General features: G+C 44.8%; 1 protein-coding gene across 3 annotated transcripts; it reads left to right on the top strand.

The window, feature by feature from the left end:
* The first annotated feature begins 603 nt into the window (after window positions 1–603).
* Window positions 604–22,999, top strand: BZW1 (basic leucine zipper and W2 domains 1). Of its 3 annotated transcripts, none has more exons than XM_075934304.1 (12): window positions 604–756; window positions 1,588–1,663; window positions 3,590–3,766; window positions 10,208–10,302; window positions 10,650–10,715; window positions 11,296–11,431; window positions 12,694–12,803; window positions 15,558–15,728; window positions 16,348–16,494; window positions 17,941–18,079; window positions 21,453–21,575; window positions 22,134–22,999. In XM_075934304.1, the coding sequence occupies exons 2-12, from the start codon at window positions 1,600–1,602 to the stop codon at window positions 22,163–22,165; spliced, it is 1,260 nt and encodes a 419-aa protein (XP_075790419.1). In that variant the 5' UTR covers window positions 604–756; window positions 1,588–1,599; the 3' UTR covers window positions 22,166–22,999. The 3 variants fall into 3 exon arrangements, with proteins under 3 accessions (XP_075790419.1, XP_075790420.1, XP_075790421.1); XM_075934305.1 differs by having other exon boundaries at window positions 607–752; XM_075934306.1 differs by lacking the exon at window positions 604–756 and adding an exon at window positions 843–975.
* Window positions 23,000–23,248: the final 249 nt, after the last annotated feature.

Consider the following 23,248-nt stretch of genomic DNA (forward strand, 5'->3'; position numbering starts at 1 on the left):
GGGCTCCGTTCTCCGGGGCGGGGTCAGACGAGGCGGGGCGGGGCCGGCGGTTTCCGGGCCTCAGGCTATGCGGGGGGCGCGGGGGTCCTGCGGGCTACGCGGAGGGGCGGTTCTGGGCTGGGGTCCGCAGGGCTCGGGGCCAGCGCGCTCTGTGGGGGCGGGGGAGGGAGCCGCTAACATGGCGGCGCGAGGCTGCTTGGCGCCCCACGCCCCGCAGGCGGCGCTGCCTCTCACACGCGGGGATGCAAACCGTCGCCGACCCTTTCCCGGGCCGCAGCGATTCCCCCCGCCCCCTCAATGGACTGATCCACTCCCTGAGACGGGCGGTGAGACCACGGTCCGCCAATGACGGTAAAGCAGGAGGAGGGGGGGGGATCTGGACGCGCTCACTGACTGGGAAAGGGGAGCTGGATCCGCCCGTTCGCTGCGGCCACGGACAGTGCCTGTCCCCTCGGGGCAGTGAGCGGCTGGCACGCAGCGCCGCCCTCCGCGAAGCGAACAGGGGGGAGGGGCCATGTGCTAGTGCAGGGGCGGTCAGGACATGAGGTACGCGAGGTTGGTTCCCCCTCCGGGTGAGATGGTGTCTCCCAACATGTCTCCCGGCGGGAGGTGGAGCCCGCCCCGCCCCCGCCCTCCCCCCTTCTCCGCGTTGGTTCCGCTCGCAGCAGGATTTAGCCGCCGCCTGCCTGCCGCCGTCTCCGCTCGCGCCGCTTGCACTGAGGGGCCCGTGGACGTTTTCTCTTTGCCTTAAAGTCGGTGAGGCGCGGGCCGGGCGCGGGGCCCGCCGGGGGCAGCGGGCGGGGCGGGGCGGGTTAGTGCGGGGCCTGGTGGCCCCCCCGGCCCGCCGGGTAACAAAGCCGCGGCCTGTGACGGGGGGGGGGGCGGTGAGCGCGGCCCGGCGAGACGCGGCGCCCCCAGCCCCGCTTCCGCCGGCTCCAGAGCGTCTGCAGCGGCCGCCTCTGCGAGGGAGGCCCGGTGGGTGCCGAGCCCCGCGGCGAGAGGAGGGCGCGTGGGGCCCGGGGCTGCCCCGTTCCCGCTCGGGCGGGGCGCGGCGGGAGGCTGGGTCTCGGGAGTCGCCTCACGGCTGCTGTCCCGCCCGCGCTGGGTGCCTGCGTGCGGCCTGCTGCGGGGAACCGTCTCGTGTCCGCGGGGCTGGATCTCGATACCCCCCCCCCGCTTCTCCCTGTGCTCTGCCCGATCCCCTTGTCTGACACAGGGAAACTGAGGCACCAGGGAGCGCTTGGCTCAAGGTCACGTAGCAGCTAAAAGTTCACCTGCGCCCTAAAGTTATCCTGTGGTATCTTTTTTTTTTTTTTTTTAATGAGACTAATTTGTCTTTGCCTAACAGCTAATAAATACTCCCTGGCATGAGTGAAAATGTCCTATGATCTCAGGTGCTTTAACATTGTGGATGTTCTTAACCAACAGGCAGGCTGGCGAAGTAGCAGAGCGGGCTTTTCTGTGTGGACTGTTTCCACCGGCAGATGTGTATTCGCTACTGTACACGTGCTTATGAATTAAAGCATCGCGTAGGAATCATTTGCCTCTTAATGAGATTGTCAAGAATTTTTTCTTTTTTTGGTACAGGGTGTCTTTTTTATGAATAATCAAAAGCAGCAGAAGCCAACGCTATCAGGCCAGCGTTTTAAAACTAGAAAAAGAGGTAAATATTAACTATTTTTGTTTCTAGCTCATGGCCAACTCTGTAGAAAAGCTGTTTTCCCTTATTGACTGAGTAAGCAATGAAAATTCTGTTGACTAATCTATTAGTAAAGGAACCAACCTCATTTTAACTTCCTTAGGTCACCCAATCACTTCCCAACTCTGCTCTAGTTCCATGTTCTCATTGCAGCCCCCAGCTTCCGACATTGGCTGTGGCTCCAGGGAAAGCCAGGAGTGGAGCTTCACTTGTCCTTGCACCCCTGTCACTTCCCTTTCTTTTCTCCCCATCTCTTAAGCTGTGGCCTTGCTCCCAGTCCTTGGGGCAGAGAATGCAAAAGTGTGTCCCTCAAAAGTGTGGGGACCGCATCTCTAATCTTTTAAGAACATAGCTATCATATAAGCATGGGTAAATAAAAACCTAAAAGTTAACCATGAAGTAAATTTTTTACACCAGAAAAAATATACTCTGTTGCAAGCTAAATCCTTTAAAATGTGCCTTGCACCATAAAAACAGCTTAAATTCTGATTACTCTCTGTTGAGGAAAAATAATACTTTGAGGTCGTAGGTGCAGTTGTATATCAGGGACCTTATTTTGCTCTGTCAACTTCTTGAATGTGGGGAAGGTGCTTACTTTCTCCAGAAGGCTGGCTAGCTCATGCTTTTCAGTACTCTAGTGATTTCTCATTCTGTCCATAGTGACTATGAAAGCATCTGATTTTAGATCATGAATTCACCAGATTTGTCTCAAGTACAGGGAAATTAGGAATTAAATCAGTGATTGGGTGATCTTTGTCCCATCAGAGTTCTGTTTGGCCTCCAAGACATTTTGTTTTCTATTGGTCACACATGGGGTTCCTTGATTTTGTCTGCATAAGTGACGCGCAAAAAGCCAGTGCTGATTGCATGCATGCCTTGCTGTCAGAGCTATGTGCTCCCTCTGTATCCAATCATAGTGCCATATGGTTCAATCAGTACACCTTGCAAGTTCTAGGTACTCAGCTGTAGCTAGCAAAACTTCCCTATCCTGGGAGACTGTTTTGGTTAACAATCTTGCAAGACTGGAGGGCTGCTCATGCGGTCCACTCGCTAGTCTCAGTTGCCTGTCACTGACTTAAATTGTTTGCAGTAATAATGATAAAATTCATGATTGCATCAAAGTACAGACAATATTTTTTTTTTTTCTGGCTCAAATTTAGATGTGTTATTGGATGAAACACTGGTGAAGTGGAAAAATAGGGCTTTATTTTTGCATACACAATATTTCTAACTTCATTATCTTCCAAACATTGCTTCAATTTAAGTCTGTATTCTCACCTACCGGTGACTTTGCTACCTCCGTTCGTCTTGTAGATGGCTGTTCAATAAAAGATTGCCTCTTTTCCCAGGGGGTGTGTGTGTACTATTGAGACTAATAGCTGTGTATAGATATATGTACATAGCTGTGTTGGCACAGATGCAGGTTTTTCCATAGATGTAGGAATGCAGCCTCCTCAAAAGTTAGCTGTCAGTGGAAACATGCTTCATTCTCATAACTGCATCTATACGTATGCTTAGGATGGCATAGCTATGTCAGTGAGAGGTGTGAAATGACTCGAGCTGGAAAAGCAATTGAATGAAACATTTGGGAGGACTTGATGGATTTAAAGCCCCTACCACTTTTCTTTGTAGGAATCTCCCATCTAGTTGACAAAGAATAACTGACATGTTCAGGTCAAATAGCTAATGCCAGCCTCGTGTATTTATATTAAATGAATGGCAAACTTCCTGTCTGCATTCGCTATTTCTGACTTCCCTGGTCAACTCGTAGTTTTGAAACTGTTGCCAGTTTCCTTAATGAATGAATTCATGAAATTGGAAGATGCTGATACAGAACATTGACAGTATTATCTTAAAATTAGGCTTATCAAATGCTTTCTTCTATTGCAGATGAGAAAGAGAGGTTTGACCCTACTCAGTTTCAGGACTGTATTATTCAAGGTCTAACTGAAACTGGCAGTGACTTGGAAGCAGTAGCCAAATTTCTTGATGCTTCTGGAGCAAAACTTGACTATCGTCGCTATGCAGAGACACTCTTTGACATTCTGGTGGCTGGTGGAATGCTGGGTAAGTGTCTAGCTTGACTTTCAAATATGGCTACTTTAATAGAACACATCATTCTCTCATTTGAACTCAAATGATACTTTTGCACATGTGCTTATATAGATGTTGATCTCCTTTGTCCCAAGTTTAGAAATGGATGCTATTTAGATTGCCTCAATCTTTTATGGTACATAAACTAATGCTCTGTTAAAGCAGTGGTTCCCAACCCTTTTTATACCATGGACTGGTAAACTCATTCACAAACTTTTGGTGGTCTGGCAATATTTTATTTGCATATTCATTATTTGCAAGATGAATATGTAAATGTTTCCTGTCCACTGACCCCATCTTGTCACTGCCACTCTACCTCCAACCCCAGAACCCTCTAATCCCGTCCAGCCAACCTTGCTGCTCTGTGTGTCTGTATTAAACCTGAGAAACCCTTCCTCTGATATCCCCTGGAGACCACTGGGTTAGTGAGTTGCAACCTTTTTAACCACAAGATCACTTTTTGAGTTTCAGTCCAGGATCTACCAGTTCCTACTACATTTAAACTATAGAGTCGCAGCAGGGCTCCTTATCGACTATTCATGTACTCAATACAATTTGTATCAAATACGCGATTAGTCTATGGATATGCTTCTTATCCATAGAATGTACAAAACAGCAGATAGTTTGACAGTCTTTAATTCCTTTGTTAGGGTTGTTATCTAATGGGAAGGGGCACTGCCTTAAATGATTGACCTTGAATTCTTCAGATTCTAAATTTTGTGCATCATTTTAGCGAACTTGTCTTCTATATTCACTGTTGAAGATGTGCCTTTTGAAAAGTTAGTATAACTTGTCACAAAGTAGAACTTGTATCATGGAGCATGTGCTTGTTCACAGATGGTACAGTTTTTAAAGGATTGGTTTAATTTTAACTGGCCACTAACAATATTTAAACTTGCATTAACTTGCAGGTTAACTTAGAACACTTGTGAAGAGCCTAAAGCACTTGTACTTGCAAAGTTACAGCTGCAGAATACTAGCGAGAGGCTTGTAAAGTTGTATGTTATAGAATTAAAGTGGATTGCATAATGTAGTATATTGGTCTCCTCCTTAGTAGAAACGAAGGGTACTGCCTGACCCACCATTCTATTTCACTGTAGGAAGCACTACTTAAAAGTAGTATCCACTGTGAGCTAAGCACACTCCAGATAAGAATGAACTGTCCTTGCATCAGGGAGCTCATAACCTATGGATAGATGTGTAGATGTTTACATCCACATAGATGTCAGGTGGATTTGGTGTATATGAACAGGGCTCGACAAATTATACTCAGCTGCGTGCCCTGTTCATTCACAGCGTGCGCATGCGGAATGTGGCTCTTGCGCATGCGCAGAACGGGGCAGGAGAGTGTTTTTTGCCGCCGTTTGTCAAGCCCTGTATATGAAAGTGAATTTTCAAGAGATGTTAATACAAAGCATAGGGTATTTGTAAATGAACCCAAAGAACACACCATGCATGGAGGGAAATGTGGAAGGAAAAAGCTTATCTGATATGCTGACAAATGGACAAAATAGGGAAGAATGGAAGGAAGAATGGAAGGAGATATGAAGATGAGTTTGCATAGGTAGGGAGGTGCAAAATTATGTAGGACTTTAATTACAGTACATGATGCCTGAATTTGATTTAGTGATAGATAGGGAGCCAAATGGAGTCACAATCAAAATGAAGGGCAAGGAAAAGGACTCTTCCTGTATTTTTGTATTGGAAGATGGCAGTGTGTGCCCTACAGATTCCAGAGAGAAGGATGTTGCAATATTTTGAGATGGGAGAAGACCCTGAATGCAAAATTGTAGGGATTGGTATGAAAAGATGTATGTTTCTTAAACTCGGAGGGGGAGGAAGGGAGTAGCAATAGGGTTTGTTCAGGGCAGGGAAATGTCAGAAATAACTTCCACTCAGACCTATTATCTAATAGGGAAGATGGCCGTTTTAAGTGAGGTATTGAGGATTTGACTGGATGGACAGGATAATGGTAACTTAACAAATGGGACTGAAGATATGGAGGTAGATTTTACCATATCCGAGGTAAAAGCCAAACTTGAACAGCTTAATGGGAGTAAATTGGGGGCCCAGATAATCTTCATCCAAGAATATTAAAAGAAACTGGCACATGAACTTGCAAGTCCATTAGCAAAATTTTTTAATAAATCTCTAAACTCGGGGGTTGTATCATTTGACTGGAGAATTGCTAATATAGTTCCAATTTTTAAGGGAGGGGGGGGGAGGGGAAGGCACCCGGGTAACTATAGGCCTGTTAGTTTGACATCTGTAGTATGTAAGATCCTGGAAAAAATTTTGAAGGAGAAAGTAGTTAGAGACATTGAGGCTAATGGCAATTGGGACAAATTACAGCATGGTTTTACAAAAGGTAGATCATGCCAAACCAACCTGATCTCCTTTTTTGAGAAAGTAACAGATTTTTTAGATAAAGGAAATGCAGTGGATCTAATCTACCTCGACTTTAGTAAGGCATTTGATACAGTATCACATGGGGAATTATTGGTTAAATTGGAAAAGATAGGGATACATATGAAAGTTGAGAGGTGGATAAGCAACTGGTTAAAGGGGAGATTACAGCGGGTCATATTGAAAGGTGAATTGTCGGGTTGGAGGAAGGTTACTAGCGGAGTTCCTCAGGGATCAGTTTTGGGGCCGATTAAATAAAATCTTTTTGTTGCTGATCTTGGCACCAAAAGTGGAAGTGTCCTAATAAAATTTGCGGATGACACAAAGTTGGGAGGTATTGCCAATTCAGAAAAGGATCGGGATATCATACAGGAAGATCTGGATGATCTTGTAAATTGGAGTGATAGCAATAGGATGAAATTTAATAGTGAGAAGTGTAAGGTTATGCATTTAGGGATTAATAACAAGAATTTTAGTTATAAGCTGGGGACACATCAGTTGGAAGTAACGGAGGAGGAGAAGGACCTCGGAGTCCTGGTTGATTATAGAATGACTATGAATCGCCATTGTGACATGGCCATGAAAAAGGCTAATACGATCTTGGGATGTATTAGGCGAGGTATTTCCAGTAGGGATAAGGAGGTGTTAGTGCCATTATACAAGGCATTGGTGAGACCCCATTTGGAATACTGTGTGCAGTTCTGATCTCCCATGTTTAACAAGGATGAATTCAAACTGGAACAGGTACAAAGAAGGGCCACTAGGATGATCCGAGGAATGGAAAACCTGTCTTATGAAAGGAGACTCAAGGAGCTCAGCTTGTTTACCTTAACCAAAAGAAGGCTGAGGGGGGACATGATTGCTCTCTTTAAATATATTAGAGGGATAAATACCAGGGAGGGAGAGGAATTATTTAAGCTTAATACCAATGTGGACACAAGAACAAATGGATATAAGCTGACTAGTAGGAAGTTTAGACTTGAGATTAGACAAAGGTTTCTAACCATTAGAGGAGTGAGGTTCTGGAACGGCCTTCCAAGGGAAGTAGTGGGGGCAAAAGATCTATCTGGCTTCAAGATTAAACTAGATGGCTGTGTCTACACTGGGCCACTTATTCCGGAAAATCAGCCGCTTTTCTGGAATAAGCTGCAAGCTGCCTACACTGGCCCTTGAATTTCCGGAAAAGCAACGATGCTCTACTGTACAAAATCAGCCGCTATTCCGGAAAAACTATTCTGCTCCCGCTTGGGCATAAGTCCTTATTCCGGAACACTGTTCCGGAAAAGGGCCAGTGTAGACAGCCCAGTAATCTTTTCCGGAAAAAAGCCCCGATCGTGAAAATGACGCTCGGGGCTCTTTTCCGGAAAAGCGCGTCTACATTGGCCACGGACGCTTTTCCGGAAAAAGGGCTTTTCCGGAAAAGCGGCCTGCCAATGTAGATGCTCCTTTTCCGGAAATACTTATAACGAAAACTATTCTGTTTTAAGCATTTCCGGAAATTTATGCCAGTGTAGACGCAGCCGATGAGTTTATGAAGGGGATGATTTGAAGAGAGAACATGATCTTGGTAACTAATTGACCATTCATTATCAGTGGGAATAGGTCAATGGAGGGATGATAGGAGTTACTATAGAGAACTTTCTGGGTGTCTGGCTGATGAGTCTTGCCCACATGCTCAGGGTTTAGCTGATGGCCATATTTGGGGTTGGGAAGGAATTTTCCTCCAGGGTAGATTGGCAGAGGCCCTGGAGGTTTTTCGCCTTCCTCTGTAGCATGGGGCGCAGATCAGAGCTAGAGGATTCTCTGCATCTTGGGGTCTTCAAAGTATTTGAAGGCTTCAATATCTGCGATATAGGTGAGAGGATTATTCTGGGAGGGGTAGGTGAGATTCTGTGGCCTGCACTGTGCAGGGGGTCAGACTAGATGATCATAATGGTCCCTTCTGACCTTAGTCTATGAGACAGGATATGCTATCTTCCCCACCGAGTAGCATTTGTTTCTGAAGTCTTGCTCTTACTAAATTATTGTCTTTGGGGAAACCTCAGTCCATAACCTTCAGATTTGGGTGATGACACTTCAGAATTGTTGTTTCTGATTTCTTTTAATAAAGAATGACATTACTAGGAAAAACTACACTCATTTCCTTTGCACCATTAGCAAATAGAAAAACATTGATTTGTGCTTCCACCTCTGATTGTACCAAAGAATAAGATCTCTCCCTACATGGAGCGGTACTTAAGAATGTTCAAGTGTAAATTAACTGTTTAATCAGCAAGCTGATGTTTATTGGTGTTGGCTATACTCAGCCTTCCAGGTAGGCAGCTTCGCTGTGGCAGGGCAGTGAAACCTCCTTCCTGGGAGCTGTGCTGGCAGCCTGGCTCCCAGAGAGGCTTTGCTGCAGGCTCTGCTGTATAAAGCTTATCCTAGTTCATTATTTATTTATTTTTTAAACATCCCTAATGATACCATTTTAAGTCAGTTGTTATAATAAACACCTAGAGGTGTTTAAGTCTCGGCTTGACAAAGCCCTGGCTGGATTGATTTAGTTGGAACTGGTCCTGCCTAGAGCAGGGGGCTGGACTTGATGACCTTCTGAGGTCTCCTCCAGTTCTATGATTCTAATAGGCACATTTAACTCTCTTGAAATCAAGATTCTAATATCGGAATAGCAGTTTCCATATCTGAACTCTAGTGATGGCTTCTTTCTGCTCTTTCATCATTAAAATGTTGCTGTGCTGGCCAAAGTTTCTAGTATAGATCAGGCCTCTGTTGCCTTAAAGTAACAGGACTTTGTGTTGCCTTTAACCAAAAGTCCTGCTGGATAAAAAATGAACTAATAATGTAGTTTTGATCTATCTTGTATAGATTCGCATTCTAAACCAAAATTGACTTGCTTCCCACTTAATCTCTGTCCTTGAATACTTTTGACTGGCCTCTAATAAATTCAATACAAAGACCTCGGGTGGGGTTTCTCAGAATTGCTCATGGTTGACCTAACTTCCTCCCCTAGAATCTGGGATGGGGAGTGGAGAGGGGGAGATGAGACTGTATCTAGAAGCCATTGAACCAATGCTCCTGCTTTCAAAATTCAGTCTTAAATATGAGTGACGTTGCTCATCTCTGACTCCAAAATATCCACTTTAGTGAGGTGAAGCCAAGGTTGTCTGTCTTGCTTAGCAGACTGCTGGAAACTTTCTCCTTTGACTTTATTAAGTTTTGAGCGGCTCAAATCACAGCTCAGTGTTGGAATGTTAAACCTCACCTCAAGTGTGTGCATGCACCTCTACAATAGCTAAGCTTGGCTTCCAGTGCTGGCTTATTCTAATTTAAAAAAATCAAATGTTAATGGTATGTGTTTAGTAGATACTATAGTTTGATATTAAACAAGTTCAAGGGGTGGTGGTTTTTTGTTTGTTGTTGGGAGCTGCAGTTGGAGGGAAAACTCCTCTGATCCTGTTAAGTCATGTTTTTTCTAGACGGGGGTTAGGATCCTGCAGACTATGCCACTGCTTACCACCGCTCCCATTGGCCAGGAATGTTGAAGCATAACTGGGAGCTGCAGGGCTTTGTGCTTGTGGACACTCAGTAAACAAACCATCTTGTAGCCCACCAGCAGCTAACCCTGATGAAGTGCTTGTAGTCTGTGAACCAAGATTCCCTACCCCTGTTCTAGACAAACCGATCAGTGCATTATGGCTGTCATACCACCAAGCACATATAGTGTCGAAAGCTCCTCTGTTGTATACCGTCTCTTCAGTCTGAGAGCTATCAACTTATTTGACACATCCTGACTTAATTTTACCTGGACATTTGCTCTTGTTGCATTTGAAATTTACCTAGAGGTGTAGTACAGTCGTCTAGTAACCACTGATCTTTAATGAAGGACAATATGATACTTAACTTACAGTAGTTCAAAAAGTCTTTTTATTTATGTATGCCTTCGTGTTAATAAGATCTATTTAAAAATTAAAACTGGCATATCTAAAATGTTAACACTAAAACTTCTAGCCCCAGGTGGTACTCTCGCTGATGACCTGATGCGTACAGATGTCTGTGTATTTGCAGCACAAGAAGATCTAGAAACCATGCAAGCATTTGCTCAGGTTAGTCCTGAGTGTGTACAGTTGAACTTGACTTTCATCTTGTGTACAATGGCTGTTAACTAGCTGTCCTATTTAGCACCGTTGTGGGATAAATGTCTACAAAATTGGCCTTGGTGTTCAGATAAACCTTAAGTAATTTTGGAAGCCATGTAGAAAATGGCCTTAGACATGTAACATCAAAAGGCTTTTTTGAATGCTAAACTCTGCAGAGACTGGGTGGTGTACTAGCATTGATACACAAATATAGCAGATTTGTTAATAGTCTAACCACATTTAGAACAAAGTGGGTTTGAAACTAATTCCATTTGGACTTAGAATCATCAATGCAATGTATTTGTCTTCTCCAGGTTTTTAACAAGCTAATCAGGCGTTACAAGTACCTGGAAAAAGGCTTTGAAGATGAAGTCAAAAAGGTAATTAACAGGCTTTAGATAGCAGCAAAAAACCCTGTGGGTAATCTTCAAGAATAAATGCTCTAAAACAGTGGCTTCCAAACTTTTCGGCATCACGCCCCCTTTTTGCTTTTGACACCAACCTCCCCCCCCCCCCCCAATAGCGGAAAACTTGTTTAGCCAAAAAAAGAACTGACCTGGGCAGCAAAACTTGATTGGGGGGGTTGGAGGGGGAGGCTGGGTTGCCTCGCCCTCCTTGGAATTTTTTCACGCCCCTCCCCCCCCATTTTGGGGATCCATGCTCTAAAAGGAAGAGAGCTGTGGCTAAGTCTTCACTTACTGGAATAAATGTCCATGTATCTTATGTGGCATTTGACTAGATAAAGGACAACTAATGTGTGGAATTAAATTTCAGTCAGGGCAACGTTCTACCCATGGAGTCATCCTATATTTCTGCCCATCATAAGCTACTATTGATCTTCAGCAGCAAGCCTCTGCATCTTAATCTTTGGTTCAGGGAGGCACTGACTTCACCATTAATAATATTTAAACTCTGTGGGGCTTCATTTCAGAAGGATTACCATTCTTCTTTCTATTACAGCTGCTGCTGTTCTTAAAAGGTTTTTCAGAGTCTGAGCGGAACAAACTGGCCATGTTAACAGGCATTCTTTTGGCCAATGGGACACTTAATGCATCCATTCTCAACAGCCTTTATAATGAGAACTTGGTTAAAGAAGGTAACTACTAACTAATGTTAAACAATTCCTTTGGATGGTGATGGGTTTTGGGAGCATGATTTTAGAATGATAATTTCACAGCCAAAATTCCTCTTAATTTACATAGATGTGAACTGTGATGCTCTGCTGCTTAACAGTGAGCCTTAGCCAAAGGCACTATCTGTTGGCCTAACTAGTTTTGAAGAAAAACTTAATTGGCAGTCTTCTACCTCTCTTCCACCCCGTGCATGAGCACTCGTCTGAGGGTTTTTTTACAGTTCAGGTAGATGATATACAGGCAGTCCCCAGGTTACGTACAAGATAGGGACTATAGGTTTGTTCTTAAGTTGAATTTGTATGTAAGTCGGAACTGGCATCCAGATTCAGCTGCTGCCACTGAAACTGACCAGGGGCTGACTATAGGAAGCTGGAGGCAGAGTTGCTCTGCCCCCAGCTTCCTGGAATCAGCCTGATCCGTTTCAACAGCTGCTGAATCTGGAGCCTGGGACAGAACAGCTGGGGCACTGCCCGGTAGGTTCCCACAGGACCAACCCAGCAGCACCCCAGCTGCTCTACCCGAGGCGTCCCGCAACAAAGGCCTGGTCTGCTGGGGGGAGGGGGGGACGCACTAACTGCGCCGCCTCCTCTCTCCCCCCCCACCCTCCCAGCACACCAGGGAGACCCGAGCAAAGCCGCACAGGCGGAGGGACCCTGCCGCCCGTGTGGCTTTGCTCCTTTGCCCCCGAGCAAAGCCGCTGGACCCCCTGGCCGGCTTTGCTCCTGTCCCCCTGGTCTGCTGGGGGGGTCCAGCAAAGCCGCTGGACCCCCCCAGCAGACCAAGGACACCCGAGCAAAGCCGCCCAGGTGGCGACTTTGCTCGGGTGTCCCTGGTCTGCTGGGGGAGACCCGAGCAAAGCCGCACAGGTGGAGGGACCCCGCCGCCTGTGTGGCTTTGCTGCTTTGCTCCTGTCCCCCTGGTCTGCTGGGGGGGTCCAGCAGCTTTGCTGGACCCTCCCCCCCCCAAGCAGACCAGGGAGACCGGGAGAAGCTTTTCCCGCCCTGGAGGACATGGGTGGCGACCCGCCGCCCGTGAGCTCCGGGGCGAGAAAAGCCCCGTTCATAAGTGTGGATCCGACATAAGTCGGATCCGTGTAAGTCGGGGACTGCCTGTATTGTGGAATTGATGACCCCACAGGATGGGACGAACCACTGACATTGCAAGCAAGTGCCCCTTCCTTTCCTGTTGCACTATTAATAGTAACTTTCTAACTCCTGTTGTGCAGGTGTTTCTGCAGCTTTTGCAGTAAAGCTGTTCAAATCATGGATAAATGAGAAAGATATTAATGCAGTGGCTGCTAGTCTTCGTAAAGTCAACATGGACAACAGACTGATGGTGAGTGGTCAAATGGATGACTTGAGCACTATTACCTGTCTATTTGGCCTGTCGGAATTACTAAAACTCACATGCAATGTTGTAATTGTGTTGATGGCCAGAATATTAGACACAAGGTGTGTGAAGTAACCTTTTTATTGGATAAACTTAAAAAAATGGTCCTGCAGCACCTTAGTCGAACACAAAATGTAGATAGTATCATGAGCTTTTTGTGGGTACAACCCACTTCCAATTAATGAGACTTTTATTGGATTGATTTGTATAGGGAGGGCTTGCACAGAGCTCTTCAGGTTACTTTATCTCCCTATACAAATCTGTACAATAAAAGTCTCATTCATCTGAAGTGGGTTGTGCCCACAAAAGCTCATGATACTCTACATTTTTGCTAGATTCTAACACCGTAGTCTCCAACCTTTTAAACCACAGATCACCTTTTCAATTTAAGTGCAATGTAAGATCTACCTCAAACCCAAATAGTCTTGCCCCAGTTTCTTCCCCACACCCTTTCTCTTAGGCTTCACCCTGCTCACTCCATCCCCCTTCCTTCCTGAATCTCATTCACGTTCACCAGGCTGGGGTAGGGTGTTGGTGCTGGCTCTAGTCTTGGGCCAAGGGGTTTAGAATGTGGGAGGGGATGCCCTGAAGGTAAGGGCATTTGCCTGGGGAACGCAGAGTTGGGGTTCGGGTCTCTCCGCTCACCCTGGAAGTGGCCGGACTGCCAATACAGGATGCCCCAGGAATGTAGCTGGCTCCTGCATTAGGAAAGTAGGATAAGGGATGCCCTGAAAGTAGGGAGGTGGGGTGGGTTCTGGAGTGGCTATGGGGATGGGGCATTTACCTGGGGCACACAGGATGGTGGGTTCAAGTCCACCCCCCCCCCCCCATCCACCCCCAGAGTGACCAGACAGCCAACACAGGCTGCACCAGAAATGGAGCTGGCTCCCATATTAGGAAGGCAGGATAAGGGACCTGCTGAAGGTCAGGAGGTGGAGTGGAATCTCCAGTGAACTCAGGGATAGCGCATCACCCTCTGGAGCACAGAGTGGTGGGCTTGATCCCAGACCCCTCCACCGACTCAGGCAGTGGCTGGATAGCCAACGCCAGCTGCCCCAGGGATGAACCTGGTTCCAACATTAGGAAAGCAGGATAAGGGACCCTCTGAAGGTAGAGAGGTGGGTTCTTGAGTAGCCATGGGGATAAGGCGTTTGCCTCAGGAGGGCAAGGTTGTGGCTGCAAATCCCACCCAAGGATGAAGCAGCAGAGCCAAGGCAGGCCTACCTCTGCCCTGGCCCTGCACCACCCCTGAAAGCAGCTGGCATGTACAGCAGTGGCTCCATGTGCTGCCCCCCCCCCATCCACCGGCACCAACCCCACAGCTTCTGGCTATAGCTCTCCATTATTGATCAGTGGGAGCTGCAGGAGTCGTGTCTTCAGGCAAGGACAGCATGTGAAGACCCCCTGCTCTGCCTTTCTCAGGAGTTGCAGGGACATGCTAGCCACCTCCAGGAACATAGTTGCCACAGGCATAACTTCTCCAATCACAAGTTAGGCATTTTAGAACTCACTACTTAAAGAATTAAATTTAAGCGTAAGGGAGAAATGAAAGTTATGAAATTCGTAGACCAGTCAAAAATCAAAAGTAACCCACTTTGCAAGCAGTAAAAGTAGTAACAACCCCCCATGTACATGTTGGGTCAGGAGATGAGGGAAGGACGGTGTGTGTTTGACACAGACACATTGCCAAGCTCCCTCCATCCCCTTCTCTCTGTGTGGAGATAGGGTACAGATGTGGGAAGAGGAGGGACACCCTGCCATCAGCACCCCTCCTCTTTTTCCCTCCCAAAAGGCAGCTCTAAGGCAGAGGGCAGGAGCAGCATGACAGTAGGTGGAGGGGCAACTGAAGTGCCAGCACTTGATAGTTTCCTAGCCAAATCAGTCAGGATCACCTGTCAGAGGCTCCAGGATCTACTGGTAGATCCCAATCTACAGTTTGGTGACCACTGCTCTAAGAGCTCTGTGTGAGGTTTAAAGCTCACCACTAGAAATTGGTCCAACTGTAATGTTACCTCACCTACTCTGTCTCTACAGCGGGGGTGGGCAGTCTTCACAGGGTGACCTCTTCATGAATTTTGGTAAGTCATCTGGGGCCAGGGATGAAAGTATGTATGTGTGGAAGAGGGACTCTGTGGGCACATCTACACAGCAGGGCTTAACTTGACATAAGCTATGCAAATTGAGCTACGTCAATTGTGTGGCTTATTTCGAAATAGCTTATTTTGAGTTTTGGTGCTGTCTAACAAGCACTTATTTTGAAATAGAGCACTCATAAAATGAGGGTTACGGGAGTTGGAGTGAAGAGTCCTCTAGATTGATAGTATTTCGATGTTCTGTCAAAATAACTGCTGGCTTTGCAGATGTGGAATATGTTTTGAAACAACGCTAGTTATTTCGAAATAATGTTGCTGTGTGGACATGGACTGTGTAAGAGGCTTTGACAGCTACAAGAAGGTCCTGGGAGCAGCTCAGCTGCAGGATCGGAGTGGGGCAGTTGAATACATGTGGCCAGCTGTAAAGTATGCATGCTTTGCTAATCAGCTGGATGGGCCAGATCCAGTCTTCGGGCCATATTTTGCCCAACCCTACTCTAAAGCAAATTTGGCAACCCAGAGACTTAAATGTGATCTAATATAAAATGCAGGCACTAACTTCCTATGCATAGGAGTCAATGTAAATGTTGGGATTTATTTTGTTTAGGAACTCTTTCCAGCTAACAAGCAAAGCCTTGAACACTTCACGAAGTATTTCACTGAAGCAGGACTAAAAGAACTTTCTGAATATGTTCGGAACCAGCAAACCATAGGGGCTCGTAAAGAGCTGCAGAAAGAACTTCAAGAGCAAATGTCACGTGGAGATCCATTTAAGGATGTAAGTATACATATATTTAGACAAGATTTTAAAAAAGTGAACTTGTCACAGATTTTTGCCATTTTGTTTATTCCATAGTGAATAAACTCACCATTACTTGGACCTTCACTTCCTGGAATTTTAGGTGACTCAATAGAGTGAAGGGAAAGGAGTCAACTCCCAGAGCTGATTACTGGGCTGTAGCCAGTAACCAAGTGAAAAACATGACTGCTGCTTAGTCCTCCCACCTGTAATTCTTCTGTATGACAGAACTAACTGGCACTCTGAATTTGGGGTAGTGGCAGCAATAGCATTCATTAGTTGAAAATGACTGTCACAATTTTAAACGTTTAAGCACATACAAAATGTTGGACTAAATTTCTGGCATTCTTACCACTAACTTAAGAAAATGAAATTCTTGGTCTCAGACGTTACTGGTCACTTGGATTTAATCTTCTGTCCTAATGGTACAATACCTAACACTTGCAAGGTAAAATATAAAACCCATCACCACTTCTTGACTGAACTGTTATCTAAGGCAACTGAACTTTGGAAGTGAAATCTAAATATTCCGATATAAGCCAAAAGAAGTGGTTTAATCAGTAGCTTTCATATTAACATTAACTTACTGATTCTGCAGATAATCTTGTATGTCAAGGAGGAGATGAAGAAAAATAACATCTCAGAACAGACTGTAATAGGCATAATCTGGTCTAGTGTAATGAGCACTGTGGAATGGAACAAAAAAGAGGAGCTGGTAGCAGAACAAGCCATCAAGCATCTGAAGGTATTTGCTGTAGCAATGATACAAGAATTCTTGTAACTAAATTTATTATAAAGGTGTTTCTGGTCTTGACCTAGTCTTCCCCTTCCTCCACTTCCCAACCTAATCTTGTAATACCATAAAACTGCTAGAGTGGACACAGGTGATATTCTCCAAGTAGAAATTCACCAATAATACAATCATCTCCCTTAAGACATGTCTACACTTGAAATAATTTTCGAAGTAACTCCCAAAATAACTATAGGTTGAATCTCTCTAGTACAGAACTCTCTGGCCTGGAAACATCTGTCATCAGGAATGACTTTAATTAGCTGGATATCACTTTTTTTTTTTTCCCATGGGTGTAACCAAGTTTCCCATGGTCCCATAAACTTTTACAGCCACCAGTCTTGGCAGTTAGTGTTCTGTGCTGTTTAGGAGTAAATTAGAGCTAAATGTCCTCTTAACAGCCCGGTAAGCATGCAAGTGTTGGTAATCCTGCTAGAAAATATTGACCTCCCATGGTCCAGAAAATTATCTGGTTTGGCACTGATGAGGTCCTGAGGTTGCTGGCCTGAAGAGATTCAACCTATATTTTGAAATAGTGTGCCCACGCTACAGAGATGCCTCAATTAGTCAGACAAGCTCACTTAATGTGGACGTGCTACTTCAGCTTAGAACCCCAGGAAGCACTGGGGAGCAATTACTTTGAATAATGGTGTGGAGGATCCACTGCTGCTATTTTGAAATAAGCATTTTTCCTTGTAGAAAGCAGCAGTTATTTCAAAATAATGGGCTTGGTAGTGTGGACACTGCTTGCTTGAAATAAGTTATTTCTAAATAACTGTAGAGTAGATCAGGGCTCAGAGTGGATGTCGTTAAAGTAGCTCAACTTCTAGAATAGACAAGACCTAACTTCGTACATCACCTAGCAATATGCGGCTCAATTTTGCTTGGGGGCTCCAAATGTTCTAATACAAACGAGATGCTACTCAATAAGGGGGAAAAATATGGTTTTCCAGTGGTAACTAGTTTGCAATAATCCACTAGTGTAGATTTCAGATAATGAAATATTCAAAAATTAAAAGCTTAATATTAATTAATTCTGACCCCCCTCCATACTTACCACAACTGAATTTAAACAGACACAAACTTAAAAATTAACATCAATATTACCTGTTGAAATTGTATTAGAAATTCTATCAAACTGATTGATGGATTGCACTTTAATCAGGTGATGTATTTTAAGTATAACTGGATTTCTTGTAAATTACAACACTTTTCAGAAAATTCAAAGCTACATGGCAAATTATCAAATTTCAGTGCTTACAGGGAATTTTACGGTTATGTATAGAAAATAAAAATAAGTACAGAACAGTTAATTTGGAGGGATCTCAATTTCTATGCCCTCTGCAATAGTGATTTTAATGGAGCTGGAAGTGTATATCTAATCTCTTGTACTCCTTACAGCAATACAGCCCTCTGCTTGCTGCCTTTACTACCCAAGGTCAATCTGAGCTGACTCTGTTACTCAAGATTCAGGAGTACTGTTATGACAACATTCACTTCATGAAAGCCTTCCAGAAAATAGTGGTGCTTTTTTATAAAGGTAACAAACTCTAAGGCTGCAGAATGTAACTGTTTGCAGAGACTTTTAATTCTTAACTCAAAGCTATGAAAAGCTAACTTCTGACCTATGGCAAAAAACTGCAGAGACTCGTAACACTTAATTTATATAAACAAGTGGTAGCTGAAATGCTGGTGCTTTCATGCCCATCTATACAACCCACCCATCATCCCTTTTCCAATTGCAATACATTGCTATATTGCAGAATAGTAATGGAGATGTAGCTGTGTTAGTCTAGTCTGCTGAAATAAAAGAAAGGACTATGCAGTACTTTAAAGACTAACAAGATGGTTTATTAGGTGACAAGCTTTCGTGGGCCAGACCCACTTCCTCAGATCAAACTGGAAGAAAATTAGCATGACCAATTTTTATTGTACCAAAGGGCTACAATAAAAAAATGAACACACAAAATTGACAAATCAGAGTTTAGAACTGGGGGGAGGGGGAGGTTAGTGTCTGAGATAATGATATTAGGGGTGATAATTGGGGAAGCTATCTTTGTAATGGGTAAGATAATTAACATCTTTGTTAAGGCCCATTCGTAAAGTGTCAAATTTAAGCATGACTGACAGTGATTGCTAATGTATTTAGTGAGGGGAGGTTTAAGGAAAACAGTTAATCTTTGGCTGTACCATGGCTACCAGACTCCAATCTTGACTGATCCAATCCGTCTTCTATACTTATGTTTTAAGGTTTTCTATCAAAAACATTAGCATATGCAGGGCTCAACAATCTATGTAATCTACTCGCCCGTGGCAAGTAGATTACAACCCAGAAGAGCTGGGTTTGGGCGATCTGTGCACGTGCAGATCGCCAGTCAGTGCATCTCGGCGAGTCCTGAGCATATGGGAAAATGCAAGTGTGAAAGGCTAACTAGTTAGCATCACCCTAAACAGATAATGCTTCCCGGTTCTAGTTAACTGCAGGTGCTCCCAGAGAGGTTTCACTGAGGTCTCTGCAGTATAAAGCTTATTTAAGCTTTGTACTGTAGAGCAGGGTGGCCAATCCACAGCTCATGAGCTGCATGCAGTTCTTAGATTTTAAAAAAAAATGTGGCTCATGGTGCTCAGGCCGGCTGCTCTGTGCACGGCACCCCAGCCAGCATGTGCTCGTGGCTGGGCCGCTCTGTGCACGGCATTCCAGCACCTGAAGGGAGATGTGCGTGGCTGTAGCAGCGGCAGCTCTGGGACCTAGGCGTTGGGTTAGAGCAGGGGGGAGGGGGATTGAGTTAGTTGGAGGAGGGGGTGCCTGGCTCTGGAGAAGGGGAACGGGGAGGGGGGGGGGCGCGAAAGGGTTGGGTTAGACCAGGGGGATGTGCGCACAGTGTCCCAGCCAGCACGTCTCAAGGTCGGCCACTCAGCACACATGCCCCAGTGCCTGGAGGGAGATGTGCATGGCTGTAGTGGCTCCAGGACCTGGGCATTAGGGCTGTCTAGACTACATGGCTCCATCGACGGAGCCATGTAGATGAGGGTTGTAGGCAAAGGGAAATGAAGCGGCGATTTAAATAATCGCGGCTTCATTTAAATTTACATGGCTGCCGCGCTGAGCCGACAAACAGCTGATCAGCTGTTTGTCGGCTCAGTGAGCTAGTCTGGATGCTCCCCTGCCGACATCAAAGCCCTTTGTCGGCAGCCCCGTTAATCCTCGTGGGATGAGGTTTACTGGGGCTGCCGACAAAGGGCTTTGATGTCGGCAGGGGAGTGTCCAGACTAGCGCTGAGCCAACCAACAGCTGATCAGCTGTTTGTCGGCTCAGCGAGGCAGCCATGTAAATTTAAATGAAGCCGCGATTATTTAAATGGCTGCTTCATTTCCCTTTGCCCAATGAACAAATCTACATGGCTCCATCGACGGAGCCATGTAGTGTAGACGTACCCTAGGTTAGAGCGGGGGTGGGGTGCCTGGCTCTGGGGAGAAGAGGAATTGAATTAGAGCAAGGAGGTGTCTGGGGAATGGGAGGGGGATTGGGTTAGAGCAGGGGGGGCTGACTCTGGGACAAAGGAGGGGTATTAGGTTAGAGCCGTGGTCATCAGTCTGTCGATCACGATCAACTGGTTGATTATGGGGGCACGACCAGTTGGAGAGGTGTTCCAGCCCCCCCTCATTCCTTCACACCCCCAGGAAGAAGCCCGCACTGACGCTACCTCTAGCAAAAATGGAGGTAGTGCGCTGGCTTCCTGCGGTGTGGCGGGGAAGTCCCACTGCTATGAGCCAGGTTCTGCATCTCAGGAAGCGCGCAGGCTGCTCTTCCCTCTCCCTTAAACAGTCAGCGTTCTTCCTGAAATGCCAGGTCTGTCATGCTGCCAGGGACTTTCCACCTGCTGCCTGCCTGCGTGGTTTTGGGGGGGGGGGGTTGTAGGGACGGAGAGTAGGAATCCTGGGACTGCATACCAGCTCCAACTTGTCATGAAGCATGCAGCTGTTGTGGGGAGCAGAGAGAGAGCACTTGAGCCATTTGAGGTGGAAGGGGGGAAAAATACAATCTTCTGGAGCTCGATTTATTGAGTCTTAACTAGACTCACTAAATTTCAGGGCACCTCCACTGTCTGCTAGTACTCCTGAGGAACAAGGGAAGCCAACAAGAGCATTTCCTCCTGTCAGCCTACTGCTCAGGGGGTGGTAGGGAAATGTGAAACAAGGCGTGTCGATTCAGTTACATAATTAACATAGCTGGAGTTGCATGTCTTCATTTGACATTGCCTACAAATGGAGACCTGGCCTTAGACAAAAGGGTTTTCTACTTCATCTTTGCTAAATGGCTATATGATGGCATTCCAGGCTAAGAGCTTTCTTACCCACATCACAAACTAGTAACAAAGGAGCACATAAGGACTACAAACTCTCTATTTCTGGGAGTATATATTTAAATGGAGAATATGGAGTCAGTTCCTTTTGTGGAGACTTGTTTCCTGTTTTAAGCCGTCTCTTCTTGAGATTAAACTTAAACTTGCAATTTTCCCTAAATATAGATTTTTGAATCTTAGTCTCTAATAGAGTATCAAGTTAGTAATATGACCTACAAGAGAATCGGTAAGCTTAGGTGTTAATAGATGCACGTCTTTCAGAAAATAATTTGATGTTCTGTCATCTTTAATGTTAACAAATGGTGGTTTTGTATTCCAGAGATGCCTATACAAACTCGAGGAAAAAGATGGTTTAAGTAGAGTACCTATTAATGTGTGGTAAAGAGGGCCTTAATGGAATGAACGTATTTAATATAGGGTGGAATGGGGAGAAGGGTGAAGGATAGCTGCTAATCATGGGTCGCAAGGGGAGAACCTAGTAAACTAGCCCTCAGTGATGTGTTGAGAGACTAATTCCGTGGTAATGCTGCTTTGGCATGTCTTTAACAGCTGAAGTTCTGAGCGAAGAACCCATCTTGAAATGGTATAAAGACGCACATGTTGCAAAAGGAAAGAGTGTTTTTCTGGAACAAATGAAAAAGTTTGTGGAATGGCTCAAGAATGCTGAAGAAGGTAACTAAACCTTACTGTGAAACTCTAGCTTCAAGTTTACCGGAACAAGTTTCCTACTTCTGAAACTCTAAAATCCCTGGTATATATAGTCCAAAGTCTCCAGTGGCATCACTGTAAGACTTCTGTTTAGCTGCTCTATGCCTCCAACCAACATAATTAAACCACCTCCTGGTGAGTGGCAGTGGCACTGTTGTGATGAGCATCTCCTGCTGACATAGGCCTGTTTGCACCAGCACTTTTGTCAGTGAGACTTATGTTGGTCAGGGAGGTTTTTTGTGGGGGGGGGGGGGTGTCTTTTTGTCTGTCACCCCTAGTGAATGGTAGTGTAGATGAAAAACTTCTCCCCCACAATTCAAAACTGAATATCAGACTTCAATGATACTGTATGTCTAGTAAACTTGAATCTGTAGGGTTGAAGTGCACAATGCATTTGTTCTTAAGCTGGGCTGGCGCAGTTGAGCTGTGTTCTATTACAGGTTTGTTTTGGGAGAAGTTGGAACCGTTTGCAACATCAATGTACCCATTGTTCTATCTCCTGATTTTAACTTTTCATTTCAGAGTCTGAGTCAGAAACTGAAGAAGGTGACTGATTTGTGAAACTGTCTTCAGTAAAGAAAACAGGAGCTGTAGATAAATGTCTGTCTTGTGTCTCCTTTTCAGTTTTTACATCCTACCTCCCTGTATCAACCATGATACAAGGGCTCTCATGGCAAATTTTATTAACTTTTCTATAGTTATTGAAGATACTGGGTTTAGTTTTAAAAACCACGTTTTAAGTAGCTTACAGGCACTATAGATCTGACTCTAACATTGCATTAGTTCTTTCAGTTATATTCTACCTCCTGTATTTTCTACTGTAATAATGTAACTTAAGGCCTTCCACAATCATTTTATCCTGGGTTTTCTATATAAACTTACAAGTAGACATTTAGTAAATGAGATTTGTTATGGAATTTGTTTGCAAATTAAAGTGTACAAGTATCTAAAACTCAAAAGGCCATGAGAGGGGGTATAATGATTTGGTGTTAAACCTTGAAAAACTGTACTAAATGGTATGGAGAGCCCTATCCATGGAAATTGCTTTTCCATGCAAATCTTTTGATTTCACAAGTATTGACATATGCAGGTATATATTCCCAAAGTAATACTCTAGATTTCTCAATGTATACTAGCTAAAAGTTACCAGGGCTTCCAAAAAAGGCTTAAAGAGAATAAGTTCATTGATCGTGTGACTTCTAGATTCCTGGTTTTGTCACTTACCAGTTGGAGACAGATGTGTATGACATCACTTCTCCTGGCTGGCAGACTTCTCTGTAGTCAAACCTGTGTCCAAAGGCAAGCAGGCATTCTGAGCCTACTGGTGTGTCAATGCCTTCCTTTATGTATGAGTTTAAGATTATTAAACTTACCCTTGAAAATCTTAATGCCATGCATGCTTATTGGTTATGAATTAAAAACTCATGTTGCAATAACATGCTACAAAATTGTGAATGATTACCAATAGTAGGCCAAAGTCAAATTATAGGTGAGAAACTGCTATTCAGTGGAATGCAACAGGCACAGGTCATAGTTTAGTAATTTAGGTCACTTACTGCACACTACTCAGGGGCCTACTGTTTTTATTTCTGCCTTTTCATTGGGTTTCTACAGTGTTAAGTGCATGGCCATTAGAA

This window comes from Pelodiscus sinensis, chromosome 7, assembly GCF_049634645.1.
Source record: "Pelodiscus sinensis isolate JC-2024 chromosome 7, ASM4963464v1, whole genome shotgun sequence".
NCBI lineage: Eukaryota > Metazoa > Chordata > Testudines > Trionychidae > Pelodiscus > Pelodiscus sinensis.